At 50.9% G+C, this 26446-nt stretch overlaps 1 protein-coding gene across 6 annotated transcripts in view; it reads right to left on the reverse strand.

The window, feature by feature from the left end:
• The window catches only part of kdm5a (lysine demethylase 5A), a 343245-nt gene that overhangs the window by 239924 nt on the left and 76875 nt on the right, over positions 1-26446 (reverse strand). For all 6 annotated transcript variants that reach the window (XM_086008547.1, XM_086008546.1, XM_086008544.1 and 3 more), the window contains exons 6-7: positions 12937-13048; positions 5532-5641 (exon numbers count right to left, since the gene is read on the reverse strand). In XM_086008547.1, coding sequence (XP_085864673.1) covers positions 5532-5641; positions 12937-13048 — 222 coding nt within the window. The remainder of the gene's footprint in view (positions 1-5531; positions 5642-12936; positions 13049-26446) is intronic.

The raw sequence follows: 26446 nt of genomic DNA on the forward strand, positions 1-26446 counted from the left end.
GTAAAAATAATTTTAGTTTTGTACAGTGTCAAATTTATCCATTAACTTTAAAAAAATGTAATATTTGTTCATCTTTATTTTCGGTTTGCCTTTTCCCCCCATGTGAGAACCCCAATCTTTGTTTTGCTCTCTAACATTTTTAAAAAGTTACAATTTTAAGAACTTACTCACTTCCTTGTTCACTGTCTGTGAGAAATCTGCATTTTGATTAGACAGCTTGTTGGCGTCACAGCAGCTCGCACTCGGGGATTCCCCACTATACTCCGCTGATTTGAATTACATGTTGGGAGGCCCCAACTTCTCGACACAGAGATCACGAGATCTTTGGGCGAAGCTTACTTTGGGGCTAGCGGCGAACGCCTTTGCTTCGCCGCTGACCACAAATTCCAGGCCATTGAATAAATAGGCAGGGGGGATTTCAAAAGGGACAATCCTGCTCAACATATCTCAGAGAATTCTTTGAGAAGGTAACAAGCCTGGTAGATGTGGAAATGCAGTGGATGTCACATACATGGACCTGTGGAATGCCTCCGACAAGGTACCAAGTGGGAGATGACTAGAGAAGATTAAGTGGTATAGATTTCAGGAGATTACAAATTAGTTAGATGCCAGTGGATCAACAATCAGCACCCCTCTCCCCATCTCCCTCCAGATTGCATTGACACCTTGGCCTTAATGGAAATCTGGTTCACAGTTAATGATATCTTTCCCTTTACTGAAGTCTCCCCACCTGGATATACCATACCACACCGCCTTGCCCAGACCGCCATGGTGGCGGTGTGGCCCTTATCACCAAATCACACCTTGGTCTGACCCCCTACGCCTCTGGCACCTTCTCCTTTGACCACCTCTCCTTGTTCCACCCCTCTCACCACTCCCTTAAAATCCTCGTTCTCTACAAACCCACGGCAAGTTTCTCACTGAGATATCCTCCCTCCTTTCCTCTCTCAGCCTCTGCACCAAGCGACTTCTCATCCTCAGTGGTTTCAACCTCCATCTCAACTCACCTCTGAGTTCACTGCCCTTCTGTCCTCCCCATATTCACAGCCACTCCTTCAGCCTTGCCATCTCACATGGCCTCTTTACACCTGTTGTGTCAATCACAGATACGGCCACTTCTGATCGCTTCCTTGGATTCCTCACATCCGCCTCCCTTCTGCGTCCGCCCTGGAAAAAGCTCCCCCCAAGTCACTTACAACGGCACAGCTTTTGTCTCACCATGTCTGCAGCTCAAAATCTGCTCAATCACACCCTCAGCTCCAACTTTGATGCCTTTGTCCCCAGTAAAACCCTTAGTCTCTCCCACCCTGGTCATTCCCCCTGGTACGACCCCCATCTTCGCTGCCTTAAGTCCAAGGACCATAGACTTGAATGTTTATGGCAGACAACTGGTTTAGCCATTCGTTGCCTGATCACATCAAGCACTATCGGGTCCTGCTCTCCTCTGTCAATGCTGCTCAATACTCCAGGAGCATCCTGGAATTCAAAGATGATCACCGGCTTCTTTTTTCCACTACTAACCACCTCCTTAAACCCCTCTTCCCTTCCCCCTCCACCCTCGCTTTCAATAACTAGAGCAAGAACCTCATGGACTATTATGTCAATAAGATTGAGACCCATCCATTCAGCTGCCTCTGTCGTATCCCTCCCTTCCCCCAGCTCACCAATCCAAACTTCCCCGAAGTTTCTCCCCTGCCCTAGCCTGAACTCACATCTTTCTCTAGGTTTCTCTCCTATCTCCCGTCACGCCCTCTCCAAGCTCATCTTGTCCATGAGACCCACCTCCTGCTCCCTCGACCTTACACACAGCAAACTGCTGACCACCCAACTTCCCTCCTGGTCCCCCCCATGTCAACTGATATTGTAAATGGTTCCCTCTCCTCAGGTACTGTCTCCCCCCCCGCCCCTCCTTTAAATCTGCCACCTTCATCCCCCTTCTCAAAAAGCCCACCGTTAACGCCATGTCCTTGCAAACTAACACCCCATCTCCAACCTCCCTTTCCCCTCCAAAGCCCTTGAATGTGCTGTAGCCTCCCAAATCTGTGCCCATCTTTCCCGCAACTCCACGTTTAAATCCCTCCAATCAGGCTTCCACTGCTGAACATGGTGCCTACCTCCAATCCATCACCTTGCTGTGTATACTGGGCTTTTAAAAAGCCAAGAAATAAAATGGAGTGTGCAAACAAAGTAAAAGCACCACCCGACAGACAGGAATTGCTTGGGACAGATCAGGGTAGATACGACTGGGCCCATCTGACCCCTTAATGCTTGAAGACCTTAACCGCTGCATCTCACTGCTGCATGACTCCACACCTCAATGTTTGCAAAACTGGAACTCCCTCCCCAGTGCTCCTGGACTGCCTCTTCATTCCAAGACCCAGGAAGACAGATGTTTTAATCTGTACCCTGTATACAAGCAGATGTCCCTTGGCACTGCTCATGGCGAGTCAGGATAAATTGTTTTATACTCTGTAATGTACAATATATCACCGTCAGTGATTTAAGAAGTAATAATGTTTTATTGCCCAGTGTTGTAATGGTGAGTGATATTTTTGGGCTCAAACTCGGATTTTGTGCACACTTGTACAGAAACTGTAGCTTGGTGGTTATGATTACTATTAAAACATTTCTGGTTGATTTTATCCCCAGTTCTTTTTTTAAAAAGCCGAGGGTACAGAAGTTGCGAGGGAAGATCTTGCAGGTAGGTGGTATGTCGCGTTTGTGGGAGCTATGGGGGTTGGTACTGCCGGGAGTAGTCCTGGAGGAGTTTGGGAGCAGTCGGGGCGGAGTATGAAGATGGGAAAGGTAAGAGGCGACAGGATAGCATGGGGAAAGGGGAAAGGTATGATTGCTCAGGGGGGGGAGGAATTGTTCAAAACATTTCCCCAGCAGTCATTTCTCAACGGTAAAGATCAGTGAGACAAGAATCTGGTGGAAATGAACTGGGCTGCGAAGTTAAACAAATCAACGGATCAGCAAATGAGATGGATAGAGGACAAAAAGGGAGTGGATCAAACAATAGAGTTTGATTGATAAATAGAAAGATTAAAACTAAAAAAGGGAGGCATATGATAAAATTAGCATCAACAGCACTAAAGATAATTACAAGGGATTTAGAAAGTGCCGTGCGGAGGTGAATTGTGACATTGGAAGGTCTAAAAGGGAATATGATAAACAGGTAACAATATAAAAGAAACTCAAGATCAAGAAAGCAGCTCTACATGCACCTGAAGGCCGCGGTCCAACAAAAAACTCGCAACCTAAAGAACAGATGGTGGGTGGAGAAAGCGCAGGAGACCCAGTAGCTCGCCGACAACCACGACGTGCGTGGATTCTTTAGCGCAGTCAAGACCACCGATGGCTCAAGCACCCAAGTTCCTACCCCACTGCGGGCCAAGAACGGAAAGCTACTCATCAAGGACAGAGAGGCAGTCAGTGCCTGCTGGAAGGAGCACTGCGAAGATCTCCTTAACTGAGACTCTGTCTTCGGCGCTAGTGTCCTCAACTCCATCCCGCATCATGCTACCTGCCACCACCCCAGCCCGGCATGAGGTTGAAAAGGCCATCTGACAACTGAAGAACAACAAGGGCTCAGGAGCAGAAGGAATCCCTGCTGAGGCGCTAAAACATGGCGGAGAAGCACTATTGGCGTGAATACATGAACTCATTTCTCTTATTTGGAAGGAGAGCATGCCAGGGATCTCAGAGATACCGTAATCGTGACCATCTTCAAGAAAGGTGACAAGTCCGATTGCAGTAATTACAGAGGAGTTTCCTTGTTGTCTGCCACAGGGAAAGTGATCGCAAGAATCCTCCTCAATTGCCTTCTCCCAGTGGCTGAAGAGCTCCTCCCAGAGTCGCAATGCAGATTCCGGCCACTAAGGGGCGCAATGGACATGATCTTCACCGCGCGTCAACTACAAGAGAAATGCAGGGAACAGCACCAACCGCTGTACATGGCCTTCTTTGACCTCACAAAGGCCTTCGACACCGTCAACCATGAGGGATTATGGAGCGTCCTCCTCAAATTCGGCTGCCCTCAAAAGTTTGTCACCATCCTCCACCTGCTTCACAACGACATGCAAGCCGTGATCCCGACCAACGGATCCACCACAGACCCAATTCACGTATGGACCGGAGTCAAGCAAGGCTGTCATATCACACCAACACTCTTCTCGATCTTCCTAGCTGCAATGCTCCATCTCACCCTCGGTAAGCTCCCCACTGGAGTGGGGCTAATCTACAGAACAAACGGGAAACTGTTCGACCTCCGTTGCCTCCAGTCCAGATCCAAGGTCATCCCATCCTGTTATCGAATTACAGTATGCAGATGACGCTTGCGTCTGCGTTCACTCGGAGGTCGAACTCCAAACCATCGTCAACACCTTCACTGAAGCGTACGAGAGCACAGGCCTTACACTAAACATCCGCAAGACAAAAGTCCTCGACTATCCTGCCCCCGCCACACAGTACTGCTCCCCGATTATCAAAATCTATGACGAGGCCTTGGACAACGTGGACCACTTTCCATACCTCGGGAGCCTACGGTCAACAAGGGAAGATGTCAATGACGAAGTCCAACACCGCCTTCAGTGTGCCAGCGCAGCCTTCGCTCGCCTGAGGAAGAGAGTGTTTGAAGACCAGGACCTCAAACCATGGCTCATGGTCTACAGAGCAGCAGTGATACCCGCCCTCCTGTATGCTTCAGAGACATGCACCATGTACAGCAGGCACCTCAAAGCACTGGAGAGGTACCACCAATGCTGCCTCTGCAAGATCCTGCAAATCCATTGGCAGGATAGGCGCACCAACGTCAGTGTTCTCGCTCAGGCCAACATCCCCAGCATCGAAGATTTGACCACGCTCAATCAGCTCCGATGGACGGGCCACATCGTCCGCATGCCCGATACGAGACTCCCAAAACAAGCGCTCTATTCGGAGCTCCGACACGGCAAGAGAGCCCCAAGTGGGCAGAGGAAATGCTTCAAGGACACCCTCAAAGCTTCCTTGAAAAAGTGCAACATCCCCACCGACACCTGGGAATCCCTGGCCCAAGACCGCACAAAGTGGAAGAGAAGCATCTGGGAAGGCCACGTCAACCCAAGCACCCCACCCAGTCGTCCCTTCAACCACCATCTGCCCCAACTTTGACAGAGACTGTAGGTCCCGCATTCGGACTCATCAGTCACCGGAGAACTCATTTTTAGTGTGGAAGCAAGTCATCCTCAGTTCCAAGAAACTGCCTAAGAAGAGAAGATAAAAGGAAATAGTAAGAGCTTTTGTAAGCATATAAAAACTATAATAGTTAAGGAGAGTAGCTGCTTTTTCTTTGTTAAAATCTAATTAAGCATTTCTAAATGATTGGAGATGAAAAACTGAATCTTTAAAAACAGTCATCACAACACAAAACCCGTCTACAGAATCAAGGGAAAGAGAGAACTAAAGGGAAATAAAAAATGCTATTTTTGTTTTTAAACAAACATGTCAACTCTACAAAAGCACATTATATATCAGCCTACGTCAGAACTTACAAAGTTAACAGCCAGGGCACCTTTCCGCTGTCTCATTTGCATGCGAGGCAATTGTATCTCTGCATTCTTCCGGTGTCCCGTCGACTTCACAGTCACCGAAAACTCCTCATCTGAAGGGGAAATGCACCCAACAATGTGCATGAGAAAAAAAACTTCATTATATATATTAATAACACGGTGGGGTATTGTGGGTTTTTAAGTGAGTAAGTGAATCATACAGACAAGAAAGTTGTCAGGTTTGATTTCCGGATGTGCTAAATTGGCTGATTTCATCCAGGTGGTGGCAGAGGCACTGCAACTGGCTTCAACGCTCCTGGGCAAAAGAAAGAGTCTTCAGCCACAGTTCCACCTAAAGATCACTATCCAGCAAACTTTGTGGAGTGTGCATGTGTGGACATCAGACGAGGACAGGACTGGTCTGGGCTGGGCTCCAGGGTCAAGTAGCCTGCGATACTCACCATGAAGGCCAACCAGCCAAAGGGCTGCTGACGACTACAGAACAGGACAGCAAGGGGATGGGAATAAAGACCGTGAATGAGAAAGGGGGTTTTGAATTCAATCACATCCAAAAAAAGTGACGAACACCAAGGGAAATTCTGTATTAAACCACCCCTCTACCCGACCGACCACAAAAACATCTCAGTGAATAACTGAACAATCCAGGTGTCGAGTTCAGATACTAGGCACTGTACCAGCATGTCTTTCTCGGCAATAAAAAATGTGCACAATCTACCATTCATTCCATCCCTCAAAGCAAAGTGACTGGTTTAACCATTTGAAGGAAATGGCATCATGTCTACATATACTTGTACTGGGTTAACTGATTTCTACTACAACAAGCGGACACTCTCTTCTCCCTCCCCACAACAACAAACAGACAATACCCAATTTGATTCCTCCTCAAATCTAATTGCAGTTCCGTTTTACCTTTTGCTCAGGATTAACTTGGACAAGCCCCAGGTTAATCCACTACAGGGTCAATAAACTACATCCACAAAAACATGCACAAAAAAGCTTAATACTCAAGTTTCCCTATTTACTCCCATGGTGCTCCATATTTAACAGGAAACCAGGAGAGCAAGCAAACTGCTCCCAAAAGCAGGAACCAGGCAAACTGCTCCCAAACCCGGGAACCAGGCAAACTGCTCCCAAACCCAGGAACCAGGCAAACTGCTCCCAAACCCGGGAACCAGGCAAACTGCTCCCAAAAGCAGGAACCAGGCAAACTGCTCCCAAACCCGGGAACCAGGCAAACTGCTCCCAAACCCTGGAACCAGGGAAACTGCTCCCAAACCCGGGAACCAGGCAAACTGCTCCCAAACCCGAGAACCAGGCAAACTGCTCCCAAACCCTGGAACCAGGGAAACTGCTCCCAAACCCTGGAACCAGGCAAACTGCTCCCAAACCCTGGAACCAGGGAAACTGCTCCCAAACCCGGGAACCAGGCAAACTGCTCCCAAACCCGGGAACCAGGGAAACTGCTCCCAAACCCTGGAACTAGGGAGACTGCTCCCAAACCCGGGAACCAGTGAAACTGCTCCCAATCCCGGGAACCAGGCAAACTGCTCCCAAACCCGGGAACCAGGCAAACTGCTGCCAAACCCTGGAACCAGGGAAACTGCTCCCAAACCCGGGAAACTGCTCCCAAACCCGGGAACCTGCTCCCAAACCCGGGAACCAGGCAAACTGCTCCCAAACCCGGGAACCAGGGAAACTGCTCCCAACCCCTGGAACCAGGGAAACTGCTCCCAAACCCTGGAACCAGGGAAACTGCTCCCAAACCCGGGAACCAGGGAAACTGCTCCCAAACCCGGGAACCAGGCAAACTGCTCCCAAACCCGGGAACCAGGCAAACTGCTCCCAAACCCTGGAACCAGGCACACTGCTTCCAAACCCGGGAACCAGGCACACTGCTCCCAAACCCGGGAACCAGGCAAACTGCTCCCAAAAGCAGGAACCAGGCAAACTGCTCCCAAACCCGGGAACCAGGCAAACTGCTCCCAAACCCGGGAACCAGGCAAACTGCTCCCAAACCCGGGCACCAGGCACACTGCTCCCAAACCCGGGAACCAGGCACACTGCTCCCAAACCCAGGCACCAGGCACACTGCTCCCAAACCCAGGAACCAGGCAAACTGCTCCCAAACCCTGGAACCAGGGAAACTGCTCCCAAACCCGGGAACCAAGCAAACTGCTCCCAAACCCGGGAACCAGGCAAACTGCTCCCAAACCCTGGAACCAGGGAAACTGCTCCCAAACCCTGGAACCAGGGAAACTGCTCCCAAACCCTGGAACCAGGGAAACTGCTCCCAAACCCGGGAACCAGGGAAACTGCTCCCAAACCCGGGAACCAGGCAAACTGCTCCCAATCCCGGGAACCAGGCAAACTGCTCCCAAACCCTGGAACCAGGGAAACTGCTCCCAAACCCTGGAACCAGGGAAACTGCTCCCAAACTCTGGAACCAGGGAAACTGCTCCCAAACCCGGGAACCAGGGAAACTGCTCCCAAACCCGGGAACCAGGCAAACTGCTCCCAAACCCGGGAACCAGGCACACTGCTCCCAAACCCTGGAACCAGGGAAACTGCTCCCAAACCCTGGAACCAGGGAAACTGCTCCCAAACCCTGGAACCAGGGAAACTGCTCCCAAACCCGGGAACCAGGCAAACTGCTCCCAAACCCGGGAAACTGCTCCCAAACCCTGGAACCAGGGAAACTGCTCCCAAACCCGGGAACCAGGCACGCTGCTCCCAAACCCGGGAACCAGGCAAGCTGCTCCCAAACCCGGGAACCAGGGAAACTGCTCCCAAACCCTGGAACCAGGGAAACTGCTCCCAAACCCTGGAACCAGGCAAACTGCTCCCAAACCCGGGAACCAGGCAAACTGCTCCCAAACCCTGGAACCAGGGAAACTGCTCCCAAACCCGGGAAACTGCTCCCAAACCCGGGAACCTGCTCCCAAACCCGGGAACCAGGCAAACTGCTCCCAAACTCGGGAACCAGGCAAACTGCTCCCAAACCCGGGAACCAGGGAAACTGCTCCCAAACCCTGGAACCAGGGAAACTGCTCCCAATCCCGGGTACCAGGGAAACTGCTCCCAAACTCGGGAACCAGGGAAACTGCTCCCAAACCCGGGAACCAGGCAAACTGCTCCCAATCCCGGGAACCAGGCAAACTGCTCCCAAACCCGGGAACCAGGCAAACTGCTCCCAAACCCGGGAACCAGGCAAACTGCTCCCAAACCCTGGAACCAGGGAAACTGCTCCCAAACCCTGGAACCAGGGAAACTGCTCCCAAACCCGGGAACCAGGGAAACTGCTCCCAAACCCGGGAACCAGGCAAACTGCTCCCAATCCCTGGAACCAGGCAAACTGCTCCCAAACCCGGGAACCAGGCAAACTGCTCCCAAACCCTGGAACCAGGCAAACTGCTCCCAAACTCGGGAACCAGGGAAACTGCTCCCAAACCCGGGAACCAGGCAAACTGCTCCCAAACCCGGGAACCAGGCAAACTGCTCCCAATCCCGGGTACCAGGGAAACTGCTCCCAAACTCGGGAACCAGGGAAACTGCTCCCAAACCCGGGAACCAGGCAAACTGCTCCCAATCCCGGGAACCAGGCAAACTGCTCCCAAACCCGTGAGCCAGGCAAACTGCTCCCAAACCCGGGAACCAGGCAAACTGCTCCCAAACCCGGGAACCAGGCAAACTGCTCCCAATCCCGGGAACCAGGCAAACTGCTCCCAAACCTGGGAGCCAGTCAAACTGCTCCCAAACCCTGGAACCAGGGAAACTGCTCCCAAACCCTGGAACCAGGGAAACTGCTCCCAAACCCGGGAACCAGGCAAACTGCTCCCAAACCCGGGAAACTGCTCCCAAACCCTGGAACCAGGGAAACTGCTCCCAAACCCGGGAACCAGGCACACTGCTCCCAAACCCGGGAACCAGGCAAGCTGCTCCCAAACCCGGGAACCAGGGAAACTGCTCCCAAACCCTGGAACCAGGGAAACTGCTCCCAAACCCTGGAACCAGGCAAACTGCTCCCAAACCCGGGAACCAGGCAAACTGCTCCCAAACCCTGGAACCAGGCAAACTGCTCCCAAACCCTGGAACCAGGCAAACTGCTCCCAATCCCGGGAACCAGGCAAACTGCTCCCAATCCCGGGAACCAGGCAAACTGCTCCCAAACCCGGGAACCAGGCAAACTGCTCCCAATCCCTGGAACCAGGCAAACTGCTCCCAAACCCGGGAACCAGGCAAACTGCTCCCAATCCCTGGAACCAGGCAAACTGCTCCCAAACCCGGGAACCAGGCAAACTGCTCCCAAACCCTGGAACCAGGCAAACTGCTCCCAAACTCGGGAACCAGGGAAACTGCTCCCAAACCCGGGAACCAGGCAAACTGCTCCCAAACCCGGGAACCAGGGAAACTGCTCCCAAACCCGGGAACCAGGGAAACTGCTCCCAAACCCGGGAACCAGGCAAACTGCTCCCAAACCCGGGAACCAGGCAAACTGCTCCCAATCCCGGGTACCAGGGAAACTGCTCCCAAACTCGGGAACCAGGGAAACTGCTCCCAATCCCGGGAACCAGGCAAACTGCTCCCAAACCCGTGAGCCAGGCAAACTGCTCCCAAACCCGGGAACCAGGCAAACTGCTCCCAAACCCGGGAACCAGGCAAACTGCTCCCAATCCCGGGAACCAGGCAAACTGCTCCCAAACCTGGGAGCCAGTCAAACTGCTCCCAAACCCTGGAACCAGGGAAACTGCTCCCAAACCCTGGAACCAGGGAAACTGCTCCCAAACCCGGGAACCAGGCAAACTGCTCCCAAACCCGGGAAACTGCTCCCAAACCCTGGAACCAGGGAAACTGCTCCCAAACCCGGGAACCAGGCACACTGCTCCCAAACCCGGGAACCAGGCAAGCTGCTCCCAAACCCGGGAACCAGGGAAACTGCTCCCAAACCCTGGAACCAGGGAAACTGCTCCCAAACCCTGGAACCAGGCAAACTGCTCCCAAACCCGGGAACCAGGCAAACTGCTCCCAAACCCTGGAACCAGGCAAACTGCTCCCAAACCCTGGAACCAGGCAAACTGCTCCCAATCCCGGGAACCAGGCAAACTGCTCCCAATCCCGGGAACCAGGCAAACTGCTCCCAAACCCGGGAACCAGGCAAACTGCTCCCAATCCCTGGAACCAGGCAAACTGCTCCCAAACCCGGGAACCAGGCAAACTGCTCCCAAACCCTGGAACCAGGCAAACTGCTCCCAAACTCGGGAACCAGGGAAACTGCTCCCAAACCCGGGAACCAGGCAAACTGCTCCCAAACCCGGGAACCAGGCAAACTGCTCCCAATCCCGGGTACCAGGGAAACTGCTCCCAAACTCGGGAACCAGGGAAACTGCTCCCAAACCCGGGAACCAGGCAAACTGCTCCCAATCCCGGGAACCAGGCAAACTGCTCCCAAACCCGTGAGCCAGGCAAACTGCTCCCAAACCCGGGAACCAGGCAAACTGCTCCCAAACCCGGGAACCAGGCAAACTGCTCCCAATCCCGGGAACCAGGCAAACTGCTCCCAAACCTGGGAACCAGGCAAACTGCTCCCAAACCCTGGAACCAGGGAAACTGCTCCCAAACCCTGGAACCAGGGAAACTGCTCCCAAACCCGGGAACCAGGCAAACTGCTCCCAAACCCGGGAAACTGCTCCCAAACCCTGGAACCAGGGAAACTGCTCCCAAACCCGGGAACCAGGCACGCTGCTCCCAAACCCGGGAACCAGGCAAGCTGCTCCCAAACCTGGGAACCAGGGAAACTGCTCCCAAACCCTGGAACCAGGGAAACTGCTCCCAAACCCTGGAACCAGGCAAACTGCTCCCAAACCCGGGAACCAGGCAAACTGCTCCCAAACCCTGGAACCAGGGAAACTGCTCCCAAACCCGGGAAACTGCTCCCAAACCCGGGAACCTGCTCCCAAACCCGGGAACCTGCTCCCAAACCCGGGAACCAGGCAAACTGCTCCCAAACCCGGGAACCAGGCAAACTGCTCCCAAACCCGGGAACCAGGCAAACTGCTCCGAAACCCGGGAACCAGGCAAACTGCTCCCAAACCCGGGAACCAGGGAAACTGCTCCCAAACCCTGGAACCAGGGAAACTGCTCCCAAACCCGGGAACCAGGCAAACTGCTCCCAAACCCGGGAACCAGGCAAACTGCTCCCAAACCCGGGAACCAGGCAAACTGCTCCCAAACCCGGGAACCAGGGAAACTGCTCCCAAACCCTGGAACCAGGGAAACTGCTCCCAAACCCGGGAACCAGGCAAACTGCTCCCAATCCCTGGAACCAGGGAAACTGCTCCCAATCCCGGGAACCAGGCAAACTGCTCCCAAACCCGGGAACCAGGCAAACTGCTCCCAATCCCAGGAACCAGGCAAACTGCTCCCAAACCTGGGAACCAGGCAAACTGCTCCCAAACCTGGGAACCAGGCAAACTGCTCCCAAACCCTGGAACCAGGGAAACTGCTCCCAAACCCTGGAACCAGGGAAACTGCTCCCAAACCCGGGAACCAGGCAAACTGCTCCCAAACCCGGGAAACTGCTCCCAAACCCTGGAACCAGGGAAACTGCTCCCAAACCCGGGAACCAGGCACGCTGCTCCCAAACCCGGGAACCAGGCAAGCTGCTCCCAAACCTGGGAACCAGGGAAACTGCTCCCAAACCCTGGAACCAGGGAAACTGCTCCCAAACCCTGGAACCAGGCAAACTGCTCCCAAACCCGGGAACCAGGCAAACTGCTCCCAAACCCTGGAACCAGGGAAACTGCTCCCAAACCCGGGAAACTGCTCCCAAACCCGGGAACCTGCTCCCAAACCCGGGAACCTGCTCCCAAACCCGGGAACCAGGCAAACTGCTCCCAAACCCGGGAACCAGGCAAACTGCTCCCAAACCCGGGAACCAGGCAAACTGCTCCTAAACCCGGGAACCAGGCAAACTGCTCCCAAACCCGGGAACCAGGGAAACTGCTCCCAAACCCTGGAACCAGGGAAACTGCTCCCAAACCCGGGAACCAGGCAAACTGCTCCCAAACCCGGGAACCAGGCAAACTGCTCCCAAACCCGGGAACCAGGCAAACTGCTCCCAAACCCGGGAACCAGGGAAACTGCTCCCAAACCCTGGAACCAGGGAAACTGCTCCCAAACCCGGGAACCAGGCAAACTGCTCCCAATCCCTGGAACCAGGGAAACTGCTCCCAATCCCGGGAACCAGGCAAACTGCTCCCAAACCCGGGAACCAGGCAAACTGCTCCCAATCCCAGGAACCAGGCAAACTGCTCCCAAACCTGGGAACCAGGCAAACTGCTCCCAAACCTGGGATATGGTGAAAAGTTGAATTGATGTCTGTTCCCCTTACCCTCTCTGTCCTTTATCCTGAGTCCCAGGCCCATCATTTTGGGTCCAGCACCGAAGATCTGAAGCTTCCGCAGCTCTGGGTTTCTGGCAAAATCGTCTTCAGAAGGATCGCCCTGTAAGGAAATTAACTGTTGATCCTTTTGTAACCATCACATCAAAATTCAGTGAGCTGCAGATACCTACACAGGAGCACCTACTGGTGCCGATACCCACACAGAGGCACCTACTGGTGCCGATACCCACACAGGAGCACCTACTGGTGCCGATACCCTTACAGAGGCACCTACTAGGTGCCGATACCCTTACAGGGGCATACACTGGGTGCTGATACCCTTACAGGTGCAAACACTGGGTGCCGATACCCTTACAGGGGCACATACTGGGTGCCGATACCCTTACAGAGGCACCTACTAGGTGCCGATACCCTTACAGGGGCATACACTGGGTGCTGATACCCTTACAGGTGCAAACACTGGGTGCCGATACCCTTACAGGGGCACCTACTGCGTGCCGATACCATTACAGGGGGACCTACTGGGTGCCGATACCCTTAGGGGGCACCTACTGGTACCGATACCCTTACAGGTGCACCTACTGGTGCCGATACCCTTACAGGGGCAACTACTGGTGCCGATACCCTTACAGGGGCACCTACTGGTGCCGATACCCTTACAGGGGCATCTACTGGTCCCGATACCCTTACAGGGCATCTACTGGGTGCCGATACCCTTACAGGGGCATCTACTGGTGCCGATACCCTTACAGGGGCACCTACTGGTACCGATACCCTTACAGGTGCACCTACTGGTGCCGATACCCTTACAGGGGCACCTACTGGTGCCAATACCCTTACAGGGCATCTACTGGGTGCCGATACCCTTGCAGGGGCACCTACTTGTGCCGATACCCTTACAGGGGCACCTACTGGTGCCGATACCCTTATACAGGGGCATACACTGGGTGCCAATACCCTTACAGGGGCATCTACTGGTGCCGATACCCTTACAGGGGCATCTACTGGGTGCCGATACCCTTACAGGGGCACCGACTGGTCCCAATACCCTTACAGGGGCATCTACTGGTCCCGATACCCTTACGGGGGCACCTACTGGTGCCGATACCCTTACGGGGGCATCTACTGGTCCCGATACCCTTACAGGGCATCTGCTGGGTGCCGATACCCTTACAGGGGCACCTACTGGTACCGATACCCTTACAGGGGCACCTACTGGTGCCGATACCCTTACAGGGGCACCTACTGGTGCCGATACCCTTACGGGGGCATCTACTGGTCCCGATACCCTTACAGGGCATCTGCTGGGTGCCGATACCCTTACAGGGGCACCTACTGGTACCGATACCCTTACAGGGGCACCTACTGGTGCCGATACCCTTACAGGGGCACCTACTGGTGCCGATACCCTTACAGGGGCACCTACGGGTGCCGATACCCTTACAGGGGCACCTACTGGTGCCAATACCCTTACAGGGCATCTACTGGGTGCCGATACCCTTACAGGGGCACCTACTGGGTGCCGATACCCTTACAGGGGCATCTACTGGGTGCCGATACCCTTACAGGGGCATCTACTGGTGCCGATACCCTTACAGGGGCACCTACTGGTGCCGATACCCTTATACAGGGGCATACACTGGGTGCCGATACCCTTACAGGGGCATCTACTGGTGCCGATACCCTTACAGGGGCATCTACTGGGTGCCGGTACCCTTACAGGGGCACCGACTGGTCCCAATACCCTTACAGGGGCATCTACTGGTACCGATACCCTTACAGGGGCACCTACTGGTGCCGATACCCTTACAGGGGCACCTACTGGTGCCGATACCCTTACAGGGGCACCTACTGGTGCCAATACCCTTACAGGGCATCTACTGGGTGCCGATACCCTTACAGGGGCACCTACTGGGTGCCGATACCCTTACAGGGGCATCTACTGGGTGCCGATACCCTTACAGGGGCATCTACTGGTGCCGATACCCTTACAGGGGCACCTACTGGTGCCGATACCCTTATACAGGGGCATACACTGGGTGCCGATACCCTTACAGGGGCATCTACTGGTGCCGATACCCTTACAGGGGCATCTACTGGGTGCCGGTACCCTTACAGGGGCACCGACTGGTCCCAATACCCTTACAGGGGCATCTACTGGTCCCGATACCCTTTCAGGGCATCTACTGGGTGCCGATACCCTTACGGGGCACCTACTGGTCCTAATACCCTTACAGGGACACCTACTGGGTATCAAAAGCCTTACAGTGCTGATACCCTGTCACTCCTTGTCCTTCTCGACCTGTCTGCAGCCTTTGATCACTCCATCCTCCTCCAACGCCTCTCCACTGTCATCCAGCTATGTGGGACTGCACTCGCCTGGTTCCATTCTTATCTGTCTAATCGTAGCCAGAGAATCATCTGCAATGGCATCTCTTCCTGCTCCCGCATCGTTACCTCTGGAGTCCCCCAAGGATCTATCCTTGGCCCCCCCTCCTATTTCTCGTCTACATGCTGCCCCTTGGCGACATCATCCAAAAGCACAGCGTCAGTTTCCACATGTACACTGATATCACCCAGCTCTAACTCAGCACCACTTCACTCAACCCCTCCACGGTCTCTAAATTGTCAGACTGCTTGTCCGACATCCAGTTCTGGATGAGCAGAAATTTTCTCCAATTAAATATTGGGAAGACCGAAGCCATTGTTTTCACAAACTCCATTCCCTAGCCACCGACTCCATCCCTCTCCCTAACATCTGTCTAAGGCTGAACCTCGCTGTTCACAACCTTAGTATCATATTTGATCCTGAAATGAGCTTCTGACCACATAGCCGCGGTATAACTAAGACCGCCTATTTCCACCTCCATCACATCGCCTGTCTCCACCCCTGCCTCAGCTCATCTGCTGCTGAAACCCTCATCTATGTCTTTGTTACCTCTAGACTTGATTATTCCAATGCACTCCTGGCTGGCCTCCCACATTCCACCCTACGTAAACTTGAGGTCATCCAAAACTCGGTTGCCCGTGTCCTAACTCGCACCAAGTCCCGTTCGCCCATCACCCCTGTGCTCGCTGACCGACATTGGCTCCCGGTTAAACAGCGCCTCGATTTCAAAATTCTCATCCTCGTTTTCAAATCCCTCCATGGCCTCGCCCCTCCCTATCTCTGTAATCTCCTTCAGCCCCACAACCAGCCCCCCCCGCCCCCAACCTGAGATATCTGCGCTCCTCTAATTCTGGCCTCTTGAGCATCCCTGATTATAATCGCTCAACAATTGGTGGCCGTGCCTTCAGTTGTCTCAGCCCTAAGCTCTGGAATCCCCCCCCCCTAAGCCTCTCTGCCTTTCTACCGCTCTTTCCTCCTTTAAGATGCTCCTTAAAACTTACCTCTTTGACCAAGCTTTTGGTCATCTGCCCTAATTCCTCCTTATCTGGCTCGGTGTCAAACTTTTTGTCTTACAATACTCCTGTGAAGCGCCTTGGGACGTTTTATGACGTTAAAAGTTGTTGCTGTTGTTGTTACAGGGGCACTTACTGGGTGCTGGTACCCTTACAGGTTGAGCGTAGTTACGGAAAAGGCCAAGGAACAATCAAAGGTGAAGATACACACCTGGAAGAGGGCTAATTTCAGGGAGTTGAAAAGGGATCTGGCCCAGGTGGAATGGAAATGAAGATTATCGGGTGAAACAGTAAATGAGCAATAGGAGGCCTTCAAGGAGGAGATAGTGTGCATACAGACTATGAGGGGGAAAGGAAAGGCATCCAAAACTGAAGCTTCCTGGATGACTAAAGTACTTGGGATTAAAATAAAACAAAAAAGGAGGCTTATGATAAATGTCTGGATCATAATACAATAGAAAATCAAGCAGAATACAGAAAGTACAAAGGAGAACTGAGAAAGGAAATAAGAGGGTCAAAGAGAATGTATCAGAAAATATTAGCAAGTAACCTAAAAAGGAACACTGAAGTATTTTATAAATAAGTAAAGAGTTAAGGAATAGTCAAAGGAAGGGTGGGGCTGATTAGGAACCAAAAAGGAGACTTTCTTGTGGAGACAGAGGGCATGGCTGAGGTACTAAATGAGTATTTTGCATCTGCCTTTACTGGAGAAGAGGGTGATGCCAAAGTAGCAGAAAGGAGGAGGCAGCAGAGAAATTGGATACGATAGAGATAAAGAGGAGGTACTTAAGCAGCTGGCAGCTTTCACAGTAAAAATGTAACCCGGTCTGGATGGGATGCATCTTAGGTTGTCAAAGAAAGTAAGGGTGGAAATAGCAGAGGCTCTGCACATAATCTTTCAATCCTCCTTGGATATGATGTGGAGATGCCGGTGTTGGACTGGGGTGGACAAATGTAGGAAGTCACACAACACCAGGTTATAGTCCAACAGCTTTATTTGAAATCACAAGCATTCGGAGCGCTGCTCCTTCATAAGGTGAAGAAGAGAAGCATACAGGCACAGCATATATAGTCAGAGAAAACTGCCAGATGATTACAGGTAATCTTTCTAACTGCCCTTTATCCCACCTCGGCAGAGAGATAATCACAGCAATCAAAGGTGTGAATGGTGTCCAAACAGGTCAGTCAGGAAAACATTACATCAAAGAACAATGAGGTGGAGTCACAAGGGGTCAAATGTTGCAGATGCTGGGGTCTGTATGAAAAACAGAAAAAAACCAAAAAACGTTGCTGGAAATCACAGCAGGTCCGGCCGCATCTGTGCAGAGAGAATAAGCCAACGACTACTCGAGTCTGGATGACTCTACGTCAGGTGGGGTTACATGTAGCGTAACATGTACCCAAGTACCCGTTTGAGGCCGTCCTCATGAGTGCGGAACTTAGCTATCAGTTTCTGCTCGACGATTTTGCGTTGTCGTGTGTCTCGAAGGCCGCCTTGGAGAATGCTTACCCGAAGATCGGAGGCTGAATGTCCTTGACTGCTGAAGTGTTCCCCGACTGGGAGGGAACACTCCTGCCTGGCGATTGTTGAGCGGTGTCCGTTCATCTGTTGTCGCAGTGTCTGCATGGTCTCGCCGATGTACCATGCTCCGGGGCATCCTTTCCTGCAACGTATGAGGTAGACAACGTTGGCCGAGTCACAGGAGTATGTACCATGTACCTGGTGGGTGGTGTCCTCATGTGTGATGATGGTATCAGTTGATGATCTGGCATGTCTTGCAGAGGTTGCCGTGGCAGGGTCGTGTGGTGGCGTGGTCGCTGTTCTCCTGAAAGCTGGGTAATTTGCTGCGAACGATGGTCTGTTTGAGGTTAGGCGGCTGTTTGAAGGCGAGTAGTGGAGGCTCCTCGCCTTCAAACAGTCGCCTTCAACACAGACTACGCTGAGAGACTCTGCCGTCGTACCTCTCGCACACTCCTCAACCATCTCGTACACCAGCTCTACAGCAGACGCCGCAACCTCGAAACCAAGATAGAGCTTGTGCTCAGGACACAGCAGACCAGCTACGAGACACCGCCAAGCAGACGAGGCAACGGAACTACACTACCTACATGCACACCAAGAACAGGAAGCTTGAGAAACTCGGCATCACCACCAGCAGCAACCAAGCCTCCCCCGGTACCATGGTTGGAACCACAGGGAAGTCCATCGTCAACTTGTCCAACCACACCCTTCAACCAGACGAAACTGAAGTTCTCAGCCGAGGCCTCAATTTCTGCCCCACCACCAAAATGGACTCCATCGGCCTCGCGGCAGACACAGAGGAATTCATCAGGAGAATGAGGCTCCGGGAATTCTTCCACAAATCCCAAGATGTCAGTAGCGAACCCAATGAGACAATCAATGATCCGGAACAGCAGACAGAGGGATCCGCGGTGCAGCAACCGAAGAAGAAAGAGTCAAATTGGACCCCTCCGGGGGGCCGCTGCCCTAAGCTTGACATGTATGCTCAAGCTGTCAGGAGATGCATCAACGCCAGATTCATCAGCCGCACTCACAAGACAGTCCAGAATGTCACCCGAGCACAACGCAACGCCATCCACGCTCTCAAGACCAACCGCAACATCATCATCAAACCAGCAAAGGAGGAGCCATTGTCATACAGAACAGAACGGACTATTGCAAAGAAGCATACCGACAACTGGACAACCAGGAACACTACAGACAGTTGCCCGCAGATCCGACCAAAGAACACACCCGCCAACTCAATAGACTGATCAAGACCTTCGATCCAGACCTTCAGAGCATCCTACGCACTCTCATCCCACGTACTCCCCGCGTGGGAGACTTCTACTGCCTCCCAAAGATACACAAAGCCAACACACCCGGACGTCCTATCGTATCAGGCAACGGAACCCTGTGTGAGAACCTCTCTGGATACATAGAGGGCATCCTGAAATCCATCGTACAAGCAACCCCCAGCTTCTGTCGCGACACTACAGACTTCTTACAGAAACCCAGCACCCACGGACCAGTTGAACCAGGAACACTCCTCGCCACGATGGACGTCTCGGCACTCTGCACCAGTATCCCCCACGATGACGGCATCGCTGCGACAGCCTCAGTACTCAACACCAACAACAGCCAATCTCCAGACGCCATCCTACAACTCATCCGCTTCATCCTTGACCACAATGTCTTCACCTTCGACAACCAGTTCGTTACCCAAACACACGGAACATCCATGGGGACCAAATTCACACCCCAATACGCCAACATCTCCATGCACAAGTTCGAGCAAGACTTCTTCGCTGCACAGGACCTCCAACCAACGCTATACACCAGATACATCGACAACATTTTCTTCCTATGGACCCACGGCGAAGAATCACTGAAAAGACTACACGATGACATCAACAAGTTCCATCCCACCATCAAACTTACCATGGACTACTCCTCAGAATCGGTTTCATTCTTGGACACACGAATCTCCATCAAAGACGGACACCTCAGCACTTCACTCTACCGCAAGCCCACGGACAACCTCACGATGCTCCACTTCTCCAGCTTCCACCCTAACCACGTTAAAGAAGCCATCCCCTATGGACAAGCCCTGCGAATACACAGGATCTGCTCAGACGAGGAGGAACGCGATGGACACCAGCAGACGCTGAAAGACGCCCTCGTAAGAACGGGATATGATGCTCGACTCGGCGATCGACGGTTCCGACGGGCCACAGCGAAAAATCGCATAGACCTCCTCAGAAGACAAACACGGGACACAACCAACAGAGTACCCTTCGTCGTCCAGTACTTCCCCGGAGCAGAGAAACTACGCCATGTTCTCCGCAGCCTTCAAAATGTCATCAACGACGACGAACACCTCGCTAAGGCCATCCCCACGCCTCCACTACTCGCCTTCAAACAGCCGCCTAACCTCAAACAGACCATCGTTCGCAGCAAATTACCCAGCTTTTAGGAGAACAGCGACCAATCCACCACACAACCCTGCCACCACACAACCCTGCCATGGCAACCTCTGCAAGACATGCCAGATCATCAACACAGATACCAACATTACACGTGAGGACACCACCCACCAGGTACATGGTACATACTCATGTGACTCGGCCAACATTGTCTACCTCATACGTTGCAGGAAAGGATGCCCCGGAGCATGGTACATCGGCGAGACCATGCAGACACTGCGACAACGGATGAACGGACACTGCACAACAATCGCCAGGCAGGAGTGCTCCCTCCCAGTCGGGGAACACTTCAGCAGTCAAGGACATTCAGCCTCCGATCTTCGGGTAAGCATTCTCCAAGGCGGCCTTCGAGACACACGACAACGCAATATCGTCGAGCAGAAACTGATAGCCAAGTTCCGCACGCATGAGGACGGCCTCAACCGGGATCTTGGGTTCATGTCACGCTACATGTAACCCCACCTGACGTAGAGTCATCCAGACTCGAGTAGTCGTTGGCTTATTCTCTGCACAGTTGCGGCCGGACCTGCTGTGATTTCCAGCAAAGTTTTTTGGGTTTTTTCTGTTTTTCATACAGACCCCAGCATCTGCCACATTTGACCCATTGTGACCCCACCTCATTGTTCTTTGATGTAATGTTTTCCTGACTGACCTGTTTGGACACCATTCACACCTCTGATTGCTGTGATTATCTCTCTGCCGAGGTATGGTAAAGGGCAGTTAGAAAGATTACCTGTAATCATCTGGCAGTTTTCTCTGACTATATAAGCTGTGCCTGTATGTTTCTCTTTACTTCACCTGACGAAGGAACAGCACTCCGAAAGCTTGTGATTTCAAATAAAGCTGTTGGACTATAACCTGGTGTTGTGTGACTTCCTACTCGTTGGATATGGAAGTGGTGCCGGAGGACTGGAGGATTGCAAATGTAACACCCCGTTCAATCAAGGGGAGATAGATAAACCCACTAACTACAGGCCAGTCAGCCTAACGTCGGTGGTGGGGAAACTTCGAGAGACCATAATCCTGGACAAAATTAATTGTCACTTGGAAGAACATGGTTAATAAACGACAGCCAACATGTGTTTGTTAAAGGCAAATAGTATCTGACTAACTTGACTGAGTTCTTCAATGAAATATGGAGGGGGTTGATGAAGGTAGTACAGTTGATGTGGATATGGATTTTCAGAAGGCATTAAATAAAGTGCCATATTAAAGACTTATCAAAATGGGATTAAAGGGGCTAAGAGACAGAAAGCAGAGATTAGCGGTAAACGGTTGTTTTTCAGATTGGAGGGTAGTATACAGTGGTGTCTCCCAGGGGTTGGTATTAGGGCCACTTTTTGATATATATTCATGACCTAATTTTGAGTATAAGGAAAAACAATCACAGCTCAGATTAAACTGGTGAAGTAATTTTGGTAATAACTCTGAAGAACCAAATATAGCTCACTTACAATAAGAAGCTTGCAATTCAAGCCTACTGTACTGTTAGATATTGAGCAGCACTGGCACAACCGATCAGACTGGTCATAGAAACAACTGTGCCAGACAGAGTACCTAAGGCAAGACACTACACTTTTAACAGCAACCCAACTTGATTACACCATTAATTAATAGTAAATATATACTCAAAACCCCATACGTTTGGTGCAATGATCAGGGGCTTTGGGTTCGCATCCTGCATTGCAGATTTTCCAGTGGGAAAGAACTTAGAGAACAGTTGAAAAACCCATCACTGGGCTGTTAAGCAGGATCTTCGCTTCGTTCCAGTGGATCCTGTATGCTCAGTGTATTTAGGTGACGAGTACCATTCAGAATCACCCCCGGGCCCCATGGCCATGGCCCACTGAAAGGTAGACACAAGAAACCCAGTGAAGAGCTTGCTACTGTTAATGTGAGAACTGGAAAAAGGGCATTGCTGCAAGCTCAAGTGCCCCTGCAACCTGATCTTCAGCGGTTGATTCCTATTTTCATGCCCCACCTTAGTTACCTTCCAAGGAGGCTTCCTACCAGGGAGGCGCGCCATCAGGAAACAGGGGCCATTCCAACTGCATTGCTCTCGGTTGCCCATCTCTCATAGTGAGGTACTAGGAATATCAAGCCAGGCCTCTTTTTTATTTATTTATTCATTCATATGGTGTGGGCATTACTGGCAAGGCCCATCTCTAATTGCCCTTCAACCATTGCAGCCCGTGTGGTGAAGGTACTCCCACAGTGCAGTTAGGTAGAGAGTTTCAGGATTTTGACCAAGCGACGATGAAGGAACAACGATATATTTCCAAATCAGGATGGCGTGTGACTTGGAGGGGAACTTGTAGGTGATGGTGTTCCCATGCGCCTGCTGCCCTTGTCCTACTCGGTGGTATTTATGTACCTGATCTAGTTAAGTTTCTGGCCAAAGGTGACCCCAGAATTTCGATGGTGGGGGATTCGATAATGGTGATGGCATTGAATATCAAGGGGATGGGTTAGACACTCTCTTATTGGAGATGGCCATTGCCTGGCACGAATGTTACTTGCCAATTATCAGCCCAAGCCTGGACGTTGTCCAGGTCTTGCTGCATGCAGGCACGGACGGACTGCTTCATTATCTGAGGAATTGCAAATGGAGCTGATCACTGTGCAATCAGCGAACAGATCCACTTCTGACCTTATGATGGAGGAAAGGATCACTGATGAAGTAGATGGTTGGGCCTCGTACTCTGCCCTGAGGAACTCCTGGGACTGAGATGATTAGCCCTCTAACAAACACAACCATCTTCCTTTGTGCTAGGTATGACTCCAGCCAGTAGTGTTTTCCCCGATTCCCATTGACTTCAATTTTACTAGGGCACCTTGGTGCCACACTCTGTCAAATGCTGCCTTGATGTCGAGGGCAGTCACTCTCACCTCGCTGAAATTCAGCTCTTTTGTCCAGGTTTGGCCCAAGGCTGTAATGAGGTCTGGAGCCGAGTGGTCCTGGAAGAACCGAAACTGAACATCAGTGAGCAGGTTATTGGTGAGTAAGTGCTGCTTGATAGCACTGCCAGTGACAACTTTCATCATTTGCTGATGATTGAGAGTAGGCGGATATGGCAGGAATTGGCTGGATTGGATTTGTCCTGCTTTTTGTGGACAGGACATAGCTAGACAATTTTCTACATTGTCGGGTAGATGCCAGTGTTGTAGCTGTACTGGAAAATCTTAGCTAGAGGCACAGCTAGTTCTGGAGCAAAATCTTCAACACTACAGCCGGAATGTTGTCAGGGCCCATAGCCTTTGCTTGTATCTGCGCTCAGCCGTTCCTTGATATCACGTGGGTTGAATCGTTAAGTTTTCTGTATAACCAGTATTATTCTGGTAATGGAGGGTTCTGGGTGGGAAACTTCAATGTCCATCACCAAAAGTGGTTTGGTAGCACCACTGCTGACCGATCCGGCCGAGTCCTGAAGGACATAGCTGCTCGACTGGGCTTGCGGCAGGTGCGAATGGGTCAATAACTAGTGGTCATAGATTCAAAATCAGTGGCAAATGATCTAGAGGGAAGATGAGGAGAATTTTTTTCACTCAGAGTTGGCAGATTTGGAACACACTACTTGAAAAGGTGGTGGAAGCTGATGCCATAAATAATTTTAAAATAGAGTTGGATAGGTATTAAGGATAAAAAGCAGGGATGTGGGACTAAGCACCACTGCTCAAAGAGGCAGCACAGGCACGATGGGCCGAATGGCCTCCTTCTGTGCTGTAAGTTTCTATGATTCTATTCCAAATGCAGTCACACCTATGATTTATAAAGTGACTATTTCGGCTTAATGTTGATCTTTTAATACATCCCATCATCTGATTTGCTTTACTCACTGCCACTGAGCATTGTTGCAATCTGTCAATCAGAACACTCCAGATCTTTTTCATTTTCTATGCACGTTATTTTATTCCCATTTAAGTAATAGTCTCTTCCTATGTTCCTGGATTTTTTGTCCCCATGTGAAGCACTTTGTATTTCACTACAATGAATTTCATCTGCCACCTGGCTGCCCAATTCCCAAGTATATTGAAATCCTCCTGTGGCTTATCCTGTTCTGCTTTGCAGTCTGCCACCTTCAGTAGCTTTGTATCAACTGCTAAAGTAGCCACAGTGCTTGTGAACCTAAGCTTCAGATTATTTGTAAAGATATTAAACAAGATGTCCCACAACAGATCGCTAATTGAGGCTTTCTTTGCAATGATGGTCTAAAGAGCATGTGGTTGGTCAATGGTTGCGGTCATACACCTGAACAGAGTCTGTAGAGAGACTAAGCATCTTGTTTTATTCATATGAATGTCCTCAAAGACAGCACTCTTTACTGATGCTTGTTGGTCAATGCTAGCAACTTGATTCCTGGAAAAAAGTTCCAAAATATTATGAATACTTAAGGGGAGGAGAGCATTGAGCAGTGCTTCAGGCTTTTCGTACAATTTACCCATCAGCTGTTTGAACTTCCAGCCAGTGCTCAGCTGTGCAGCAACAACAGCAGAGCAGTTCTCTGCACAGATTGCTGGTTTGGGTTGACAACTGTCCTGCAGATCAGAGGACAGCCACCTTCTGATTCCATTTCAGGTTTCGTACAATGAATGAGGCACATCAGGAAAGAGGACTTTGGAGCAGAGATTTAGCAAGACAGAATAGAGCACACACTATTTGAAGAGTCCAGCACAAACCATGGGAAATACACATATTGAATACAAATAAAAATGGGATTTGAAGATTTATATCCATGTAATTACCACCAGCGATTACTAAAAACAGATTCCACTGTCTATTCGCTGTGTTGCACAGTGTTTACCTGTATTTTGCCACTGCAAACTATCATTCATAAATAATCGAGATTAGTTCTTTCGGCTGATATGAAGCAAGTCCAGCACCTGATTTTCCACCGACTGGACTGACTAGATCTACCAATTATAATCCTGAGTTCAATGCTAAATAGAGTAGCAGTTGGTTTCTAGACTACACTGTCAAAAATGAGCACTCCCAGTTCTTTAGACTGTGGCACAAATCAAAAGCAATCTGGTACAACCACTGAAAGAAACATAATTTAACCTGTCTCGACCATAACATTCACTGGTGGAGTGTAAAGATGTGTCTACTTAGTAACTATGAGCAACATCTGAAAGGGGACAATCACCACCTAAAATCTAATGACTGTACTTGAATCCTGTTGACAGTTCGAAGGTCTCTGTAGGGAGTTCAAATTGATTGTAGACTGGAGCAACAGCCTCAAATACTTACATGGAAATACCTTTTTTAAATATATAAGCAGTTAAGAGACTACAACTGTTAAAATGTGGTAAGATTAGAATACTTATGGGGGCGAACAGGTTTTTTCTGTACAGCTGACACTTCGAACAGTCACCACAGGGAGAATGTGGGAAATCAGTGAATAGGTAAATCAGCATCAGAGGAGTGGGAAGCGTTCAAGGAAGAGATAGTGAAGGTTCAGAGCAAATATGTTCTCACAAAAAAAAGGGTGGCACGCCCAAATATAGAGCCCCCTGGATGTCAAGGGGTATACAGGGCAGGGTAAGGCAAGGGAAGCTCATGTCAGATACCGAGAGCTAAATACTGCAGAAAGCCTAGAGGAGTATAGAAAGTGCAGGGGTGAAATTACAAAGGAAATTAGGAAAGCAAAAAGAGAGGACCTGAAAAAAATATTGGCAAGTAAAATCAAGGAAAACCCAAAGATAAAGAGCAAGAGGATAACAAAAGTAAGAGTAGGGCCTATTCGAAACCAAAAAGGTAACCTTTGTATTGAGGTGGAACACGTGGGTATCGTTCTTAATGAATACTTTGCATCTGTCTTCACAAAAGAGGGACGATGCACACATTGTAGTTAAGGAGGAGTGTGAAATATTAGATGAGATAAACATAGTGAGAGGGGAAGTATTAAGGGGTTTAGTATCTTTGAAAGTGGATAATCACCAGGCCCGGATGAAATGTTTCCCAGACTGTTAAAAGAAGCAAGGGAGGAAATAACGGAGGCTCTGACCATCATTTTCCAAGCCTCTCTGGCTACAGATGCGATGTTGGAGGACTGGAGGATTGCTAAGATTACACCATTGTTTAAAAAGGGAGAAAGGGATAGACCAAGTA

This window comes from Somniosus microcephalus, chromosome 16 (genome assembly GCF_052327205.1).
Source record: "Somniosus microcephalus isolate GS21.2 chromosome 16, FLI_Smic_1.0, whole genome shotgun sequence".
NCBI classification, from domain to species: domain Eukaryota; kingdom Metazoa; phylum Chordata; class Chondrichthyes; order Squaliformes; family Somniosidae; genus Somniosus; species Somniosus microcephalus.